This window comes from Hibiscus syriacus, unplaced genomic scaffold (genome assembly GCF_006381635.1).
Source record: "Hibiscus syriacus cultivar Baekdansim isolate YM2019G1 unplaced genomic scaffold, ASM638163v2 tig00110198_pilon, whole genome shotgun sequence".
Classification (NCBI taxonomy): Eukaryota; Viridiplantae; Streptophyta; class Magnoliopsida; order Malvales; family Malvaceae; genus Hibiscus; species Hibiscus syriacus.
Window position 1 is genome coordinate 378,002 of NW_024062623.1, and position 18,401 is coordinate 396,402.

The 18,401-nt window shown below is 35.9% G+C and overlaps 2 protein-coding genes and 1 pseudogene across 2 annotated transcripts; all 3 read right to left on the minus strand.

Moving 5' to 3' along the window:
• Positions 1–72: 72 nt before the first annotated feature.
• Positions 73–3,644, minus strand: LOC120218485 (annotated as a pseudogene).
• Positions 3,645–6,893: 3,249 nt separating this feature from the next.
• Positions 6,894–12,093, minus strand: LOC120218487 (probable inactive DNA (cytosine-5)-methyltransferase DRM3). The gene is given in 14 exon segments (XM_039215399.1): positions 6,894–7,252; positions 7,254–7,515; positions 7,517–7,885; positions 7,887–8,056; positions 8,058–8,360; positions 8,558–8,637; positions 9,094–9,196; positions 9,453–9,565; positions 9,795–9,897; positions 10,592–10,699; positions 11,046–11,092; positions 11,195–11,291; positions 11,540–11,712; positions 11,991–12,093. Coding segments are annotated over 13 exon segments (2,118 nt in total). The 5' UTR covers positions 11,666–11,712; positions 11,991–12,093; the 3' UTR covers positions 6,894–7,015.
• Positions 12,094–13,844: 1,751 nt separating this feature from the next.
• Positions 13,845–17,652, minus strand: LOC120218488 (YTH domain-containing protein ECT4-like). The gene is made up of 7 exons (XM_039215400.1): positions 17,532–17,652; positions 16,644–16,786; positions 16,485–16,558; positions 15,909–16,352; positions 15,236–15,784; positions 14,911–15,123; positions 13,845–14,708 (listed from the first exon to the last, which is right to left on the minus strand). The coding sequence occupies exons 2-7, from the start codon at positions 16,726–16,728 to the stop codon at positions 14,100–14,102; spliced, it is 1,974 nt and encodes a 657-aa protein (XP_039071331.1). The 5' UTR covers positions 16,729–16,786; positions 17,532–17,652; the 3' UTR covers positions 13,845–14,099.
• Between the last annotated feature and the right edge of the window lie 749 nt (positions 17,653–18,401).

Here is an 18,401-nt window from a genome sequence, read left to right on the forward strand (position 1 = left end):
AAGTATATACAACTACAACTCATGATTGCATCAAGAATACCATTCCTGTAATGTACTTTTCATAGCATCATAGTTTTTCTTTACTAACCAATATCATTATTTTTCTGTCATCCAATTTTGGTCGGTCGATTCAGATGAAAAGAATGTATTGAATACAAAAAAATGGTAGATATGAGTGAAATACATTCTAGATTTCCTTGATGTTCATCAATCTATTATCTGCCTATACTTTTCTTTTGGCAGCTTTGGTGCAATACATGATTAAAACCACTCTTAACCACTTTTTCGTAGATTTGATAGCCTGGCTTCGTTTGTTCTTGGACTGAATGGCCCTCTTGTAACATTCCTAGGACTTCTTTGCTCCACTCCGTTTACTTGGGGGCTGTACCTCTGTTCCGAAAAACGTGGGCTCTCAATCTCAGTGCCCTCTTTGGATGGTGTTCCAGTGGAGCTTGTTTGTTTTAGGCTGCACATGCGTCTGATTTCACCCTTGCTTCGTGTTATCATTCCATCTAAAATCTCTCCTTCATCGGCAAAAGAGGTCCTAATCAGATCTCCTTCCTGCAGTAAAAAACCAGGCATTAACTGAAATTGTCAGTGTCATTTGTGTTAGACTGTAGATCAGCTGAATGTCCTAGCAACAGGGCAATCATGTATAGGCACCCTAATACTATGTTGTTCCAACTCTTCATATTTCTTTTAAGTATCCAGTCCAGGACATATTCAGACATGGGTACGAGGATATGATCCTCACCCTTATCCGACACTCACTAGGGTTTGAGTAAGCTTATCAGGGGTAAGAGAATTATAACAACTTACAGTGACAAGGCTGAATGGCACAGCTGGTGACTCCTCATACTCTGCAGCATCTAAATCTTGAAGATGTGCCCCTTTGAAAAACTTGGGCAAAATGTATTGTCTCACAGGAACAAGAAGCATGATCGTTAATGGGAAAAGAACCCCAGCAAGTGGGATCCAAGTAATCCCGAAACAAACTAACAAGTACGCAGCTTGGAAAATTGTAAATACTGCAATTGTCTTGAAAGGCACAGTTTCCACGAAGGTTGCATGGTACTCCTCCAATACTCTGAAACAAATGCAATTCAGTTGAAAAAATGGAAGTGCTCTTCAAGATGATAAACCAAATGGATTTAAGAGTTTACTTGTATCGTCTACTTGGTGCTGAAGAGCAACAATATCCGCTCCCAGAACTGGTTCCCTGGCAAGCTTTCGATGGCCATGAATGCAAAGTAGCCCCAAAGCACTGAGGTCGGGATCCTTTTAATGAAAGGCATTCCTGCAACATCCCCCCCGACCATTATAGCTTGAAGCAAGTTACTTAGCCGCTGTTCTTTTACCTCAATAGGCAGCAGATCATCAATTTCCTTCTCGATATCAAATACCGTCTCATCAACAGGGGCATCAATATTTCCCATGCTTGAAGCCATTTGAATCGTCGATGCTTTCAGTTCATTTAGTCCCTGTTCACAAAGCTTAGGCCAGGTTACTTACAAACACATAAGTTCTTGAACTTTCGGGGTCAAAGGTTTTTTTTTTAAACAGTGCTAATGTGAAGAAATCGTTATAAAGTCGGTACCCGAGCAGAAGGTTCTTGGTAAACAGTGGACTCTGCATTTGTTGATAGGCTTCTTGCATGCTGTGATACACTTGTCCTAAGCTTGCATTATTATGCATGCATTTGCGGGCTGTTGCTACTATTCTGTTTCGAAGCAACTGTTAAAGCCGGAAGAAGAAAAAAAACGCTTTATCTATTGGTGTTCATGGCCGCGGCATGATGAATAGTAACATCGAGGCACTTAACAACTAATTCAATATAATTACCTGGTGCTTCAATGTAGCTAAGCTTTTAGTATGCATTGGAGACTGTGGAATGACACCATTTGCCGGAGGATCCCAATAAGACCACATATTATCGTCTGCCATCAAGCACCAAATTTATACGCATAAGTTGGGCGACTAAACACGATAAAAGTAGCAGAACACAAAGCACGTATCGAAATGGATAAAGTATTTGAACAGTAAGTCCATGTACCAAAAATCCCAGAAGAAGTAAATCATAATGGAAAGAAGGTGGTTTCCTCAAATTGAATTCCTTCTGTTGAGCTAGTTGTGAAGCTACACTGTGATCAAAATAATACAGGACAGCGATCATTGTTGCTGGAATGAAAGCTCCGATTATATAGAGCACCGGAACCTTTAGCATGTCCTGTTAGTTTTTGCCATTAATCATCATTCATCAATGTCCTTTCCTTTGTTTCAGAAAACAAATAAAAAGAAATAAATTTTTCATTAAAGTTAAAAAGGATGACTCGTATACCTTCATGACAGTCCAATTTTCATATGCACCTGGGGACCACGGATTAGGACTGAAAAGGCGCCTCGGAATTCCTTTTGGAATACTTCCTGTCGGTATATAAGAACAGCCGTCCATACCAAACCATTAATGGCACACCATAGTCTGCTATGAAGCCTCGCAATGATCCTTGAGAAGATGGAAGACATTCAAGCAAATTTTCAGTAAGCTGACTTAATCAACATGATAGAATGAAAAACACAATTCGATATCAAGTGAAATGAAGGTTTTAAGGGCTTGTTGGATGATAGCCTATGATAGCTAATGAATTTTGGTTTCTCTTATGCTGGATATATGAACTTGGAGTAGTTTGGCGAGAAGCATGCAAGGAAACTAACAAAAACTCACCAGATCCGTATCTCCAAGATCGTGCTTTTCGGCTTCTTAGTGCAGTAAACAGAAGGCCAAAGGACAGAACCAAAGCAAACATTCCATTCGCAAATCTCCATGAAGGTTGAAACTCAAGCAACTTTTTATTTTCTCTTTCAGGCACACGAAACTCGTCAACAAGTCCCTGGTAAGCCCAATTCAACAGTTTATAGTTTGAAAATCATGACTGCTTGAGACACACAAGCTTCAAGCAACTTTAGACTTTTATTGGTTTGCTTAAATAAGGCGCGAGGATATAATAGATCAATAGGGTTCTCACCTTAATAGCTTCCTGCATGAAGAGCATTGCGATAAGAAGGCCAAACAACTCGCCGGCAACACGAGTAAATCTGTTGATAATGGAGCAAGCTCCTAAGATAGCCAGCAGGAACAGTAAGATGGCAGTCCACACACATACCCTGCAATTATATATCGTAAATTTCCATCAAAATCAATCATAATGAACATAATGTGAGGAGCAAGGAGTTGAAATAGGTTAGCAAGAAACAAAGAAGATACCATGCTGTCCATGCAAGAAAGAGCTCGGATCCCAAATCCGGCCTACTTTTGGCAAAATTGAACATAAATGTGTACATAATCACAGTTGGCTCTGCAACTCCAAGGATCAGCAAAGGCTGACCTCCTATAATAGAGTGTATTATTCCACACAGTGCCGTGGAGGCCAATGTTTGAACTGCTGTGAGAATCCCATCTGTTAACACAAAGGACAACCAAAATCAGTCATTCTCAATCCATTTTGCCTCAAATTTCATCTCCATTCAATAAAATAAGTGGCAAAACTTGAACAAAAATGTACATTCTTACCTGTTTCTCTTTCCAATTGTTCTCCAAATGAAATAACTGGGATTGCAGATGCAAAAAATATATTGTGGTGGGGGCCAAATCCTACAAAGATTATGAAGCAAACATCAAAATTTTCTACAATTGGTGGTCTCAAGGACATCAAAATTTCTACAAGAAAAATAGGTACCTGAAACCTGCACCGAGACCACTGGTCCAGTCTTGCTTGTAGCACTTCAATCTCCCTCGAAGGTCGTTCTTGATGCCGCGAAATGGTACAAAACTCTCTTCCATTGTCTATTCTACAAGCTAGGGCAACAAAGTTTTAACGGACTCAACTCTTCAACTGCTACGGTGAGTATAAGCTGGTCATTGAGATTGACAATCTTAAATCTGCCAAGAAAATAAAACCACATGATAAAATCAGCTCAAACCTTAGAAGATGCTTAATATCTATATTTTGTTATAAGCCTATAGCCCAAACTCGGATACTGATTTAAATTGTACATTACAAGCAAAACGCACACAAAAAAGGAGAATCTTGGCAGCATTACATCAAATCCAGTCTCGAGTTTAAAGTTCTGGGCAACCTTAAAAACCCAGAATAAGAATGCCGAGCAAATTCAAAATTGATTCGAGCATTGGATGTTTAAGTTGCAGAAAATGCTACCCTTTTAGCTTATATTGAAGATTCATGTTCATAAAGAAAAAGTTAGTAGTTAGCAGCTTTAATGGAATATGCATAAAATGAAAATGCTCATTTGGAAAAACAGGAGATTCAAAGTAATGAGCTTTCAAGGAAACAAATAAACAAAAATGGCAATGATGATCATTTAGAGTACTCACCACCAAGTGAAAACCAAAGATAAAATGCTGGGTTTTCTTCCTTCTTCCCTTCTTCCCTTCTTCTTGTTTCTTTTTTTCTTTTTCAGTTTTTAGAGATGATAAACTTATAGAATAGAGAAAGTGCCAGTTTATGACAACCTGTCTTGCAAAGAAGCATCCAAGAGGCTTCCTCGGCCATGTAGGGCTCGGAAAAAAAAATTCCCCGCCATACTCAAATTATTTATTAAACTGGGATTGATTTCATAAGTCGTCAAATATTCCTTAGGACAAATTCTTCTATGTTGCAACAACTCTTTTTTCTTCCTTTACTGTTGTAGTTTTATAGATCGCCAAATGTTTTATAGATCATCGTGTGTTCAATAGGTCGACGTGTGTTTTTAGAGACTTATGGAGGTCGTCATATGCCCTAAAAATCTATGGTGATTACTGTAACAATCACCTTACTTAATTAAATAATTATTCGACTGCACTATGTGAATAATTTTTTTTCTATTACATTATTCAAACACTTTTACTCATCCAAGAAGTAATTATTTTTCTGATCTCCGTACTACAGTTTCTATATAGTTTTTTTTTTCTTTTCCAAATCAAAATAGCGAATTTGGTTAATTTAAGATTACAAAAATTATAATTGGTTGTAATTGTAATTGAAATTATCAAACTTTTATAGTAAGCTTAGTAATATCTTAGATTAAAACCAATAATATCAAGTTTTCTATAATAAATCATGTAAATTGTACAATCGTTATAGTTGTTACTCAAAAAATTACTATTAAGAAACTCATAATATTATCGGCCGTAACTGAAACTATTATTAATTGTGTAACTTTTTAGAGTAGATAATGTAACATTTTAGGTTTAATTCCGCCACAATGTAACATTCTCTTTTGGAATCAGATTATTATTAATTGTATAATTTTTCAGAATAGATAACATTTTAGATTAAAACTCGTTGCAAATTAACCTCAAGTTTCCCATTGCTGCAACAAAACTATCGAAGGGAAATTTATTTGACATTTAAACAATTTATATCATATTTTATCGATTGCAAATTAATTTAATAAGATAAGACTTTAAAATTTTGACGTAGAAATTAAGATTATCTTTATTATAAGAATTAAATGCTCAGAAGCAGAAAAAGGGTGATATTATTAAAATGGTGGTACCAACAATTAGGAAGAAGAAAGGACAAGGTGCCCTAGTTCAAGTCTGTGAGTGGTCAAAACAAACATGCCCAACCCACCTAAACAAGAGGCGTGACGGTGGATGTGAAATCACAAAATAATTTCAATGACTATTTTTTTTTAAAGATTTAAGATTAAATAGTTAAATTTATAGTAAAGTACATCAATGATATTCGACTATAAGGTATTATTTTATTGAGTTTTCTAATTATTAAAAGTTATAAATCGTTCTTCGATTATAGAGCACTGTTTTATTAAGTCTTCCGACTATTAAAAGTTACGAAATAGTCGCTTGACTATTCATATGTTCCAAGCTCGTCCTCCGACTCTCCGTTTACATCATGTCATTTAGTCAATGCTTAAACATTGTGTAGTGGCAATATTTGAAAGCTACGACAATGTCGTAAATATTAAAATATGATTTTATCATATCTCAATCAGCATATTAACGTTCAACTCATGACTGTTAATTTTTTAATAAAAAAGAACGAGTTTGGAATATATGAATAGTCGAATGATTATTTTGTAACTTTTAATAGTTGAAGACTTAACAAAACAACGTCTTATTATCGATGAACCATTTTGTAACTTTTAATAATCAGAGAATTCAACAAAACAACACCATGTAGTCGAATGACCATTTATGCACTTCACCCTTAAATTTATAGTGTAAACGTTACTAATAAACTAAGAAAATAATGAGTTTAGATATATTCTTATAAATAAAAGTTAGATTTTCATTAAATAAAAAAAGTAAGCTACAACAAATATAACCCAACCTCGATATGAAAGTTAGATTATCTCACTCTAATTAGAACGACACTTTTTTTATATTTATATTTTAAAATTACAATTCCTTAATTTTATAAATCGACCAAAAAGTGTTAATAAAGTACAATTTGAGTAAGAGAGAGGAAGCATTAATTTAGAGATGATAACGAGATGAGAAAATTATTTTTTTTGTTTTTTTTTAGGTTTTCAACTGGTCTCGTCTCAATTGAAAAAAAAAAACCTTTAATTTTCTCTACAAACCACATGTCTAGATTGGTTATTTTATAAGTTTAATTAGAATCAATTAGTCCTACAGTTCAAATTAATAAATTAAACTTAAAAATTAGAGAACCGGCCAAAAATCAATTTTTAATTTTACAAAATATATCTTTTACTATATCTTATTTCATTTTCATATTTTTATTCTTATAAGAATAAAAACCTAACCGATTCAAATTCGATTTTTCCAACCATGAACCAAACATGTCGTCGTCGTCGTCGTCATGTCAAATCTGTCTAACAAGGCCAGCAACCAGCATGTTGCCTGCCCCCCGGAGCTTTGCATGTTTAGCCACGGTTTATTTGTTAAGGCAAGCCAGTACGAGACCAAGGTTCTCCTGCTTTTAACATATTAAGATTATAACAAGTACATAGATATCGGACATCGAAGTTAGCTGCGGCTGCTACTACCGCCGCTCCTCCGTTGCATCATACTTCTAACACGTTGCAATACACGAACGAATTCATTAAACATCGAGAAGTCGAAACCCGGCAGAGTATCTTCGTTCACACTCTTCATGTTCGAGTTTTGACAGATTATCAGGTCGATACCTCCTAGCTTAGCTAACAGGCTCTCCAGTCTTTTACTCGTTAGCTTTTGGATGTCTTCTATTATCACCAGCTCCCCCGGTTTGTCCCGTCTTTTGCCACCAATTCTGAAGAATCTTTTTCTTTACTTCCGAAGTCTCTATTGCCACAACGCCTTTCAAGCGGATGCCAAGCCGATGTAATGCGACTGCAGCTCCACCGATGCCACTGAAAACAGATAACATTGTTAAACCTCCAGGATACATCGGCTTCAATACCGAGAGATGATAACCCAAGGTGTCGGTTTGGAAAGATTCCTGGAGTAAGTGTAGCCTTCGAGTCAAGTCATTCTCCAAAGCTTGAGTGTTTGGATGGGTAGCCGAGTATGCGTTCCCAATGTTCAGGCTGCGCGAGGCAAAGCTTGTATAGACCGATCCAAATGAGATTCGATTTTTGGCATTGACGAAGAATATGTTTCTCCTGCTCCGTTGTGAGTATTCCTCGAGAACTGGATAAGATGCCCCCAAGCCTATCGCTCAACGTTGATGCTCCTAGAACTTCAGACCCCATGCAATTCAGGTGTTTCCTTGTATCCCAAGATGGCCACCACTTCAATGTATGCGGTATTGCATCCTGTATGGTCAACGGTGACCTCGGACGAATGTGAAACCTGTTTTCGGCTGGAAGATTGTGTACATAGCCTTCATTTCTATTAAAAGCCGAAAAGGATTGAGTTCACAAATTCAGGCTCGATCCCGTACAAGAACTGTGAAATCTTGACCCAACCATCATAAGGCAAGTTGACAACATTTCCATACAGAAAATATGGCGCTTTTGCTACCGCCTTGTTCACAGTCTTGCACGAATTGGTTTTGAAAGGTCTGGGTATCTCGAAACTAGGGGTAATCAAGGCCTATTTTCTCTTCAAGCCATGCTGGATCAACGAAAGGACTTGCATTATCTACATAGGCTTGCTTTGGTCGTTTCCCTTCGCGTTTTTTCTCATTAAGAGATTGCTTCTTCGGAGGAGTAGAAACCAGGACATCATCCAGACTCTCTTCTTTCGGTCTTTTCCCGTTTGAAGAAGATTCCCCAAGGTTGATATTTCCCGACTGAGGAACAGAAGCAGCACTGCAATCCTCAGTTTTAACTTCTGCTTTATCATCCAGATTATGTATCAACCCACCGCCTGAAGCCGCTAATTTTAACTGCAATGACAATGTAAAAGTTTCTTTACCATGAAAACCGGCTAAATCGGCTGTAATATTATGGAAGAAAGCACAAAAATTAAAAGGAAAAAAGTCCAAGCAGAACTTTTTATCATAGAGCTTCAATGAATGCATAACCATGCCATTATGCACTGAAATGGAGCATATCAACTAGAAAATTCAACATTATTGTGAACCTTTTTACTTTCGACATAGCTATGAGAAAGATGACCGGTGAACATGGCATCTGCAAGTTCTGTAATTGGAACATCGGAACCTGCAGAACAAAAAAAAAAAAACCAACAATTCAACATCCAAAGTAAGGTGAGTAACACAGAGGTCCTTTGTAATGAAAAAAATGCAAGTGAATTGATCGGCATCTACAGGTTAAATAAGTATTAAAGGACACCAATCATGCAAATTATTAGCTATAAAGCAAAGGCAGGAATAATTGTAAACAGAAATAAGAAAAGACTTCATTACCATTAAACCTCTAAAGAGCATCTTGGAAATCTTGTCTAGCAATTACAAACTATTTAAATAAATATCCGCGACTTCAAAATATGAAATGCATTTTTAATCTCAAACTAACAGCAGGAAATGATACCCTACAGATGTAAGTAACATAACCAGCTCCGGGATTAAGAAATATAGTATGCTTTATATTTATGGATTCTATACGCCAAATGACATTCATGATCATTCAAAAAATGTTGTCAGAATAACTACTCACCGAACTTCTCAATCGCAATTGAAACCTCGTTCTCCGAGAAACCCATCTCAAGCAAAGAAAGTGTCTTCTCCATAGTCCCAAACAGAGTTTCATTAGTATCATTCTGGTGATCATATGGAGAAGTTATTAGCTACTCTAGAAATGCAAGGAAACAAGGAAATTGCATCTTATTTCACTCGGACTTATATATATTACATTATATTAATGTTTCCAGAAATATTATATGCATAAAGATATAAGATTATCATCGATCTCCTTCAGAGCTTGAACTGGTGAAATGAAAAACTACATAACAAAAGTTGTAAAAGAGAGAAAGTGTTCTCAGATCAATTAGCATAACAAGTTTGTACATTAAAAACCTGATCATTTTCTTCCCCACAGCTGAGTGAATCTTCCGATTCCTCCTCAAGTTTTTCTGCTATTTGAGCAGCGGTAATGAAGTCCACTAATTCATTTAAGGGAGCATCTTCACCTGAAATTAGAAATAGTGAGAAAAAAAAAAAAGACAAGCTACATAAACAAACCTCAAATAAAGGGAATTATCCACTCTACTTCCTTGTTAAAGTTCCGCAAAAAGATGGAGGAACAGAAAATAATGTTTTGAATGACAACAATGATTGAACCAAGGTGCAAAAACATAAGTAGAAAAAAGAGCATTTGAAAATACAAAGTAAAAATGCTTCTACAAAATTTCTACAAACCAAGCTTATCCAATGCAAATTCGACTTCATCTACAGAAAAATGCATCATCAGTAAAGATGCTCTTTTGTCAATAAGATCTTCATCATCGAATACATCTGGCTCCTGAAATAAAAAAATAGAAGAAGAAGAAGAAGAAGAAAAGAGATGGCAGGTTAGATATATTGTTTAAATATAACCAAAAAGTATATAAAAAAATTATAATAGAGATTGACACAGACAATACTGAAAACACTATGGTATTAAGCAAATATTAAATTCATCAAAGCCCACCAGTGTATAACTGAGAGGGAAGAGGGAAAGAATCTGGCTCCACAAGAACTCGGAAGACAGAAAGGGAAATAATTAGTCTCAAAAGAAGGGATTATAGCAAATTCATAATTTGGTCTTGGTCTCAAAGCCAATGGTTGCCTTACCTATGAATTTCACAAATACCCCAAAATGTAGATTTTCAAAACATTTCATACTGAAAAGAGTTTAAATTGGATAGATTTACTATTGTCTCCAAAGCCATAAATTTCAAAGTTCCATGGATATTTACTCAAATAGTCTCGTGATAGATATCTACTCAAAGTTCCATAGATATCTACTCTTTCTTTCTTTTCATCTTTAATGTTATATAAGAAAAGGGGAGTCAATGTAGCATGACTGGTTCCAATCTAAAGAATAATAGTTACTTGCTAGGTATTAACAAAGAAATTATAAAAACAACAAGAAGAGAGTAAAATGCCCAAGACAAAGAAAATGAATCGATCTGGTCTGATGGGGAAAACAAGAAGATCTATTAAGAACAACTTACATCTTTTGGTTGAATATAATTGTAAATCTGGGGATAACTTCCTGCGTCCTCGCCAACAAACGAGTTATTGAGATGGCCTGCTGACTGAGAATTTGTCTTTTGAACATCCTATTTCATTCCATCGAAGGCCACATTTAACAGTTAAGAGTTTGCATCTTAAAGAACAAAAGTTCATTTTGGTTTAAACTGCAAATTAGCCACTGGCAACATGGTTGAGCTCATGATGTCATGTGCTTCTAAGTTCTCAGCATTCACAAACAACAACGAAAATGTGAGACATAGAATGATGACGATGATGATGAAGAAAGATTTTCACAGGAACTCCTAAAGAGATTAGTTTTTAAACCAAAAGAAATTCATATATTGAAATGAAACAACGTCGAGGACTACTTTGAAAAGTTCTCTAATGCCTAAAGAAAATCTACATTACACTGTATAATGTCTTATCACTTACAGAATATTCAGTAAGAGTCTCCAGTAACAAGTCAGCATCATCTTCACCTAATTTAGGACAAGATGCTTTATAAGAATTTTCCTTTCTCTACAATGAAATTTTAGGATATTAAAGACATTAATTAGGATGTATGTTAATGCATTACATACCCTTTTCTTCAATGACTTTGTCAACGAGAGATGGTGAAAATCCCATCCCAATGAAAAATGATCTCACATTGCTTCCTGATGAACTTGCAACATTGTCCTGAAATCAAGTAACAGAAGAGAAACGAAACAGAAGCTTTAAGACAACAATGGAATGTCAGAGAAGGTAAAGAATTCGGTTGAATTTTTAAGCCCATTTTAGCTACCAAAATAAACATCCATTACATTATACTCGGAACTAAAGATACGCAAAGAGGGAAAATATTCAAGGGGAAATGTTTTCATGCAACGGCAACAATGATTAAAAGGAGATTACTTTAAAAAAGGGCAGTCAAAGTGAAATTATACCCCAACATGCTGAGAATAGAGTGCATCCTCAGGGAAATCAAAATCCAACATCTCAGGCTTCGGCACTATTGGCTGATTCTGCCCCTCCTGACTCGACGAACCTTTCCCATTTATATATCTCGTCATGGCGAAGGATCTTTAAGCAAAATAGAACTTTGGGTATTGATTAAATGCTGCTGAGAAATACATGCAGTAGCAGATCAGCTTCAAAATTAATAGGGGGAAAAGGAGTGCGAATCAGTCATGTATATGCAATGCAAAAACCATCAGTGTCTCAAAATTTCCTCTCTTTTTTTTTTTTTTTGAAGAAAAGTAATTAAAAAGTTCAAATTGTTTTATACGATCGGTCACCGGACTAAACACAATTAAAGAAAACAGAGTGGGATTGAGCGGGGGGGGGGGAACAAAGCAAAAACTCCTAACGAATGGTTTAAAAGAGGGGGGACTTTACTGTAAGAAGCAAAACATGAGTGATGTGATGAGGTTGAGTTCCACTATAGCTGAGCCGATGGCCGGGGGAAAGAAGAGCGGCTTCGGGAGGAAGATGAAAATAAAAATACACAAGTAAAAATGAGATATATTAGATTTTAGGGACAAATATATAATTATTATGTATCGTATTAAATAAATAGAGTTAATTGTACCAATCGTTCATCAACTATTATCCTCATTTTAAATTGGTCTTTAAATTTTTTAATATCATTCCTGAACATTCTAAATTCATCCTAAACTAAACTATCAATATATATCAGGCATAATGCTAAAAAGTATCCATAACGTTTTAAATAGTTATGTTAACCATTTTTTTAATATTTCATTTTAGAATAAAAAGATCTTTATTTTTGGAGCATTTTTGAAACACATATACATTTTAAATATTTTTCGAGTCTACAAAAAACAGTTTCGACATATAATACTCTGAAAATCATTAAAAACTGTCCAGAAAATTAAGAAATTTAAATAGACTATTCGACTAGAGTTTTAATTTTGGTAACCTGAATTTTGAGATTTTACATTACTACTTCGACACTTGGATTCTTATATATTTAAAGAATAGCTGCTTTGAAATTACAGTGATGAGAGATTAAGTGATACGAATCTCTTTAGAATTGTAACAAATGTAGACTTTAATATATTTAAAAATCTTATATGACAAACCGTACAAAGCTAAACAGAATTGGTCATTTGTCAAAATGGCATACAGATTAGAACAATCCGACACACCAACTGGAAACTCCCATTATAACTTGACGATAAGCCATTTGTTGTCGACCATATCATACGCCATTAAAGAACATCTTGTACCAGACAAACAATAAGCACCCGTGTGGTCATGATTTACCATCCACGTAGTACGCATAAATATGACCATTGGAGTCATCGGAACAGAAGTGCAGCAAATTCCGAGATCGAGGAGAACATCGAGGATCCATATTGAGATAAGAGGGGGAAGACGATAATTCCCAGTTTATTCCGACGTATATCGAAAACCTTGACGAAATGTTCCAAAGCGCATATCCGTCGTCTCTCTCGTGTTCAAGGGGATCGGAGTTGGAGTAAAAGACACCGACTTGGGGGTGTTTATCGAGCGAGTCGATCACAATTAAGCAGTGCTCGACTCGTGCCTGTTAAAAAAAATTTAACATCTATTTTATTATCTAATAGTAAATTAGTAATTTTTAAATGAAATAAATATTTTTTAAATAACTACAAAAAGAATTATATAAAAAAATTAACGAGTTACTCGCTAATTTATCGATTCAAGATGTAGTTTACTCGACCTAACTCGTTAAAGTCTCGAGTCGAGTTAGACTTTTCTAAACTCAACTCGTTAAAGTCTCGAGCTCAAATCCAAGCTTTGACCGAATCAAGTTTGAACTGCTTAACTCGTACACAATCATGGAAGTGGATTCCTTGCCAACGGTACAAGTGGAGTCCATGAAATCATGATCCCCGGAGGACGTGAACGAGGCAACGGCTGTGGAACCATGACGAGCAGCGGACGGCACTGTTCTCAAAAGTCTTACCGATTTCAGAGTGTGCTAATCGACCTTAAAATTATAAAGACCAAATTTAAAATACAGAGATAAGCATAATAGGACCAAAAGCAGAGTTTCACCCTTATTTAACGGAACAAGTAAATACAAATAGATGATAAAATGTAATGTTAACAATACAAATGACAAAAGCAAGAAAGTGTAATAAAGGAAACAATTCCAATGCTATCTCATCTTTTTCTAAAAGCAAAAGAGGATTCTTTTTATCAATTATTGAAATGAAAATATTTATTCGGAGACAAACCTTTCCAAACAAAAAGCGAAAACACTGTATTTGAGTATTGACGGATTTGAAGCCAGCTTGGGTAATTAAGGGGCTAAAAGAACCAGCAGCATGCAAAAGCTGACCTGATCATGTTACTTATAGATTAACCAGCCTGTAACAAGGAACAATGATGATACACTCAGGTTTACAACAGTCAACACTGCCACCATCACTACACCAGGTTTCAGTATGTTCCAGTCGAGAATAAGATCCAACGGTCGACACTGCCTCAGCACGGTTACTTACCCTTTTTAGCATAAATACCCCCTTCATCAAGCTGTAGGGTCTTGGGATTTAGAGGAATAGTACCAACAGTTAGAACACCAGGTGATTCAGTAAATCTATTGACTTTTACCTTCACTGATCCTACGTTTACCACCTCAGCAGCATCAGTTTTCGTAGCAGCATTTGTGGAGAATTTAGACTCATCCTGCTTTGAATTTATGTTGAGAGAGCTAATGGTTAAATTAGATGCATCATCTATAGCTTCAGCTGCAATTCGCTCTAAACTTCCATTCGTTGATCTTTCATTAGTCATATCCAAATCCGAAGGAACCTGCTGACTTGATGAAGGAACAATTGCCCTCAATAGTTCAGGATCCCTTTGCTTGATACTTCTCTCATTTTCATTTAGAAGTAGCTCAACGTGGTTTAGCTTATTGGCAGGATTGAATGCACTCACAGGTGGTAGGACTGGGCTCTCCAAACTTTTAATTAGCTGCATGGCTCTCTCATCCTGCATGATTCTCTGACGATTTTCATAGTACATAAAGTCGTCAAGGAGAGAAGTCTTCATCACATGATTTTTGAATATTTTCAACATCTCCATACCTTGCACGTACATTATCTGGCATTGGCATAACACTTTATAAGAAACAAAATAACATGATATCATCAAGATCATAATCCTGGAGTAAACAACTCGAACTTCACAAGCCCACATAGGAATGTTGGGTCATGGGAGAAATGAAGTTTTCAAGAAAACAGTAAACCAAGTTTGATATTTATTGTTTGCCTTTAGTTAGAAAAAGCTAAAGCTCTAAACATACCTCTTGTGTATCCCTGCTATTAGTTACTGGCTTGTTTTCGTTGTTCCCTAATATGATGTGTCTAAAATGGTTGTTTGGAACATCTTTAATGATGTGCCACTTGACAGGGAAGCTTCCACTCCACTTATCTTGCTGCCAAAAATCCATATCCTTCTGGAAGTCAACTGGACCAATCATCTCCGCTACACCACAGAATTGTCCACTGGCATTAACCTGCGTGGACAAAGTACCATATGATCACAGAGACTACTTCCAGTTAACAAAAATCTAAAATGGGTTAAAATTGACACAAATCCCCTAATAGCCAAACAGGTACAGAACTCACAGAAAAGAAGAGGAAAATTGGGCAGCTGCTAGGTCTCCCTGCAGCTATTTTTTGTGCATCTTCAAAAGCATTCTCCAGTTTCTTATTCCCATGGGGTGTAGAGGACCAAACATTGTATTTAATGCTCTTGTGTACATCATCCTCGCTATATGATTTTATTACAAAAAACTTGGCGTCAACATAGTCAACTGGAAAATCATCCTTGTTATATTGGTCAGTATAGATAATGATGTTTCCTTCGGCATCACAATTTCCTGCTTTACTTGTGTAGGCTTTAACCACAAGTTGGTTTTTTGATCTGTTGATTCTAGGACCTCGATTCTGTTCAGCCCATTTATCAGGGAAGCCATTTGCATCATTGAAAACCTTGCCAACGTGGATCTTTGGTCGAAGTTTATCCAGAGCAGCACGTCCTGGTGCACTTACCCCATAATAGTCAGAAATGGCATTACCAACTGGTAAGTCCGTTTTTAATTGATTATGGTAAGATGGAAGTTTCCCACCAGGAATGTTGCCAATGGGATGAATGGAACCAGAAGCAACTCTAATCTGCAAAGATAATTAGTACGAGAAACTTCAAATAGGGCACCCAGTGAAATATCATAGCATTTACGTCAAAAATCAAGAAAATACAATTCAATATAAACATAAAATAGAAACTATGCATATGTACCTGATGAGGCTGTGCTGAAGCTGACCCAGAACTATCAGGAATGCTTCCCTGGATCGCATAATTCTTACTTTTTCCACCTGTCACCCTGCTCAAGGAATCTGCCTGATTTGGAGCAGATTTTCTGGAAAGGGCTGCAGATGCTGAAGGAAGGTTATCTTTAGCTCCTCTTCCATCAGGTCTAGTACCAACCAATGCATGAGTGTCTAACAAAGAGTCCGTTGAACTATTTGGAATTTCATCTGGTTGAATGAACACCGGAACATAGGCAGTTGGAGATACTGGGCTTTGATAAGGGGGAATAGCATAATATTGTTGCGCTCCTAGAAACGGGCCGTCACTAATCACAGCACCAGGTATGTAAGGATTGTATGGGTTGTACAAAGACTGTGCATATCCATAACTAGGTGTATAATATACATAAGGCAAAGGTTCAGTTTGGGCACCCTGAAGAAGAGAAAGTAGGCCTTAAGCAAATTTGAAACAATAAATCACTAAGAACAACTCATCTTGGATGCACATCTGAGTTCGACTACAAAAATGTATCAACTAAAGAGTTAAAAAGATTAGTTTACCCACCGCATATTGGACTTCTGGACCATCCGCAACTAAAATATTCTGGTGGTCCTCCCAATCAACTGGTGATTCAAAACCTATGCAATTGCAATCAACAGTGTACTTGAGATTTTAAAAGTAATCACATCACCGTGTACAATAAAATTGAAGCATTTATATTACCTGTACAATAATATCCATAGCTGGTGGTTGTAGGATAGTACATTTCCTGATCAATAACAAGCTCAGGGACTCCTTCCTGATACATAACTTCTACTAGTTCAAGAAGTGAACTTGTCTTGCGGGTTTAGCAGAGAATTTCAAATCTGAAATTCAATACACCAAAAATGTCATTGATAATACAATTATACCTACATGAGAAAGTGAAAATGAGCAAGACTAGTATTAAGTAACAAATAAATTTCAAGCAAAACACATTCCCCTTCCCATACCTACATGGAAGGGGAGAAAACAATTCATAGTAAAGTCCGTAGCACATAATCAGAACAACTCCATTGTTACAACACTAAAAAAAGAGGCTTTTCTATCTTAGTCGATCAAACCACCACCATCACCCAAACGAAATCCCTTGATCAAGAAAACAAAAAGTAGAAGAAAAAACAGTAGATAAAAACAAATGAAAAGGCAAGCAATGGAATACACGAAGCCGAAGCGGATTCCATTTAGCTATTAGATTTAGAACTAGAAAGAGAACAAGAAAAAGGGGTAAAACGCGTCATAAGTCGGCAACTGCTGAAAATCCCCAAAGCAACAACTGAAATTCTCAAAATTACCTGAAGAAATTCCAAGAAACAACTTTGCAACACTCAAAGAATCAAACACCTTTTTTTCTCCAAATACACGCATTTCATCATAAGCAAGTCAACAAAATAATAACAAGCTCAACCAGAGCACCACAAAATCTAGCTGCGAATCAAATCTATAAGGAAAAACTTCAAGTTTTCCGGTCTCCAGTTATAACGAAAAAGGGGATAAGAAAATCAATCAAAGAAAATCAAGTTCGAGGGTACAAAGTTAAAAAAAAAAAGCTTCAGGAAGAGAGAATTTTACCGGAAAAATCAAAGAATCTAAGCTTTAGTTGACCTGGAAGAAAATTCCTGAAACTTACAGAGAAAGAAATGGGTTTTCCGAGAGATTTCCTTATATTAGAAACCCTAACCCTATTAAAAAAAAGAGTATATTCTTTAAAAACATATATAAAAAAGGGAAGGTGACAGGATAGAGTTCAAAAGGGCGGTTCTGATGGTGTGGGTTAAAAGAGCAAAACCGGAGAGTTACTTGACGATAATGGACGCAAGTGGTTTCGTTAATATCGATATTACCACTGTCTTGAAACGTCGTCGGTTGGCTTCAGCTTCTAGAGCTACCTGCTGTGACTGTTTTGGAAGGACAATCCAATCATGTGTTTTCTAAAAAGGACAAAGAAATAACATCTTGTGTCGACCGTGTTCTATCATCTGTGAGAATAGGAATGGTTGGTGACTGACGGACGTCATAATGTGATTTTGTCGATGTAAGAGTTCAAATCCTTCTATAAATATATCTGCCTGGTGCTGTGATTAAATATAGGGATTTCATAATAGCTGAGACTGAATGATTATTCATGTTATCCGGATTTATGTGTTAATATCAAATATAAATATTATTATTTATGTTATAAAATAGTTATTAGATTTTATTGAATGGTTGTAAAATAGTTATTAAATTTAATAAAACATATGATTATTTTATAATAATTTAATAAATCTAATAACTATTTTATAATTTTAAAAACTTAATGATCATGATTATCATAATTTATTAATTTCTATAATACTTTATCTATTTAAGTAAGTCAGTTTTAATTTGACCTGAAAATATCTAATCTAATAAACATGAACCTAACTTTGATCTCATAAAGCGAACAACTTAAACCTACAA

Bases quoted from the DNA above. Each gene is read 5' to 3' on its own strand.
- LOC120218488 (XM_039215400.1), bottom strand. From the start codon at position 16,728: ATGTATCAGGAAGGAGTCCCTGAGCTTGTTATTGATCAGGAAATGTAC. The intron at 16,559-16,643 runs GTAATATAAATG...GCAATTGCATAG, and splicing joins CTATGGATATTATTGTACAG to GTTTTGAATCACCAGTTGAT. The intron at 15,785-15,908 runs GTACATATGCAT...TTATCTTTGCAG, and splicing joins CTTCAGCACAGCCTCATCAG to ATTAGAGTTGCTTCTGGTTC.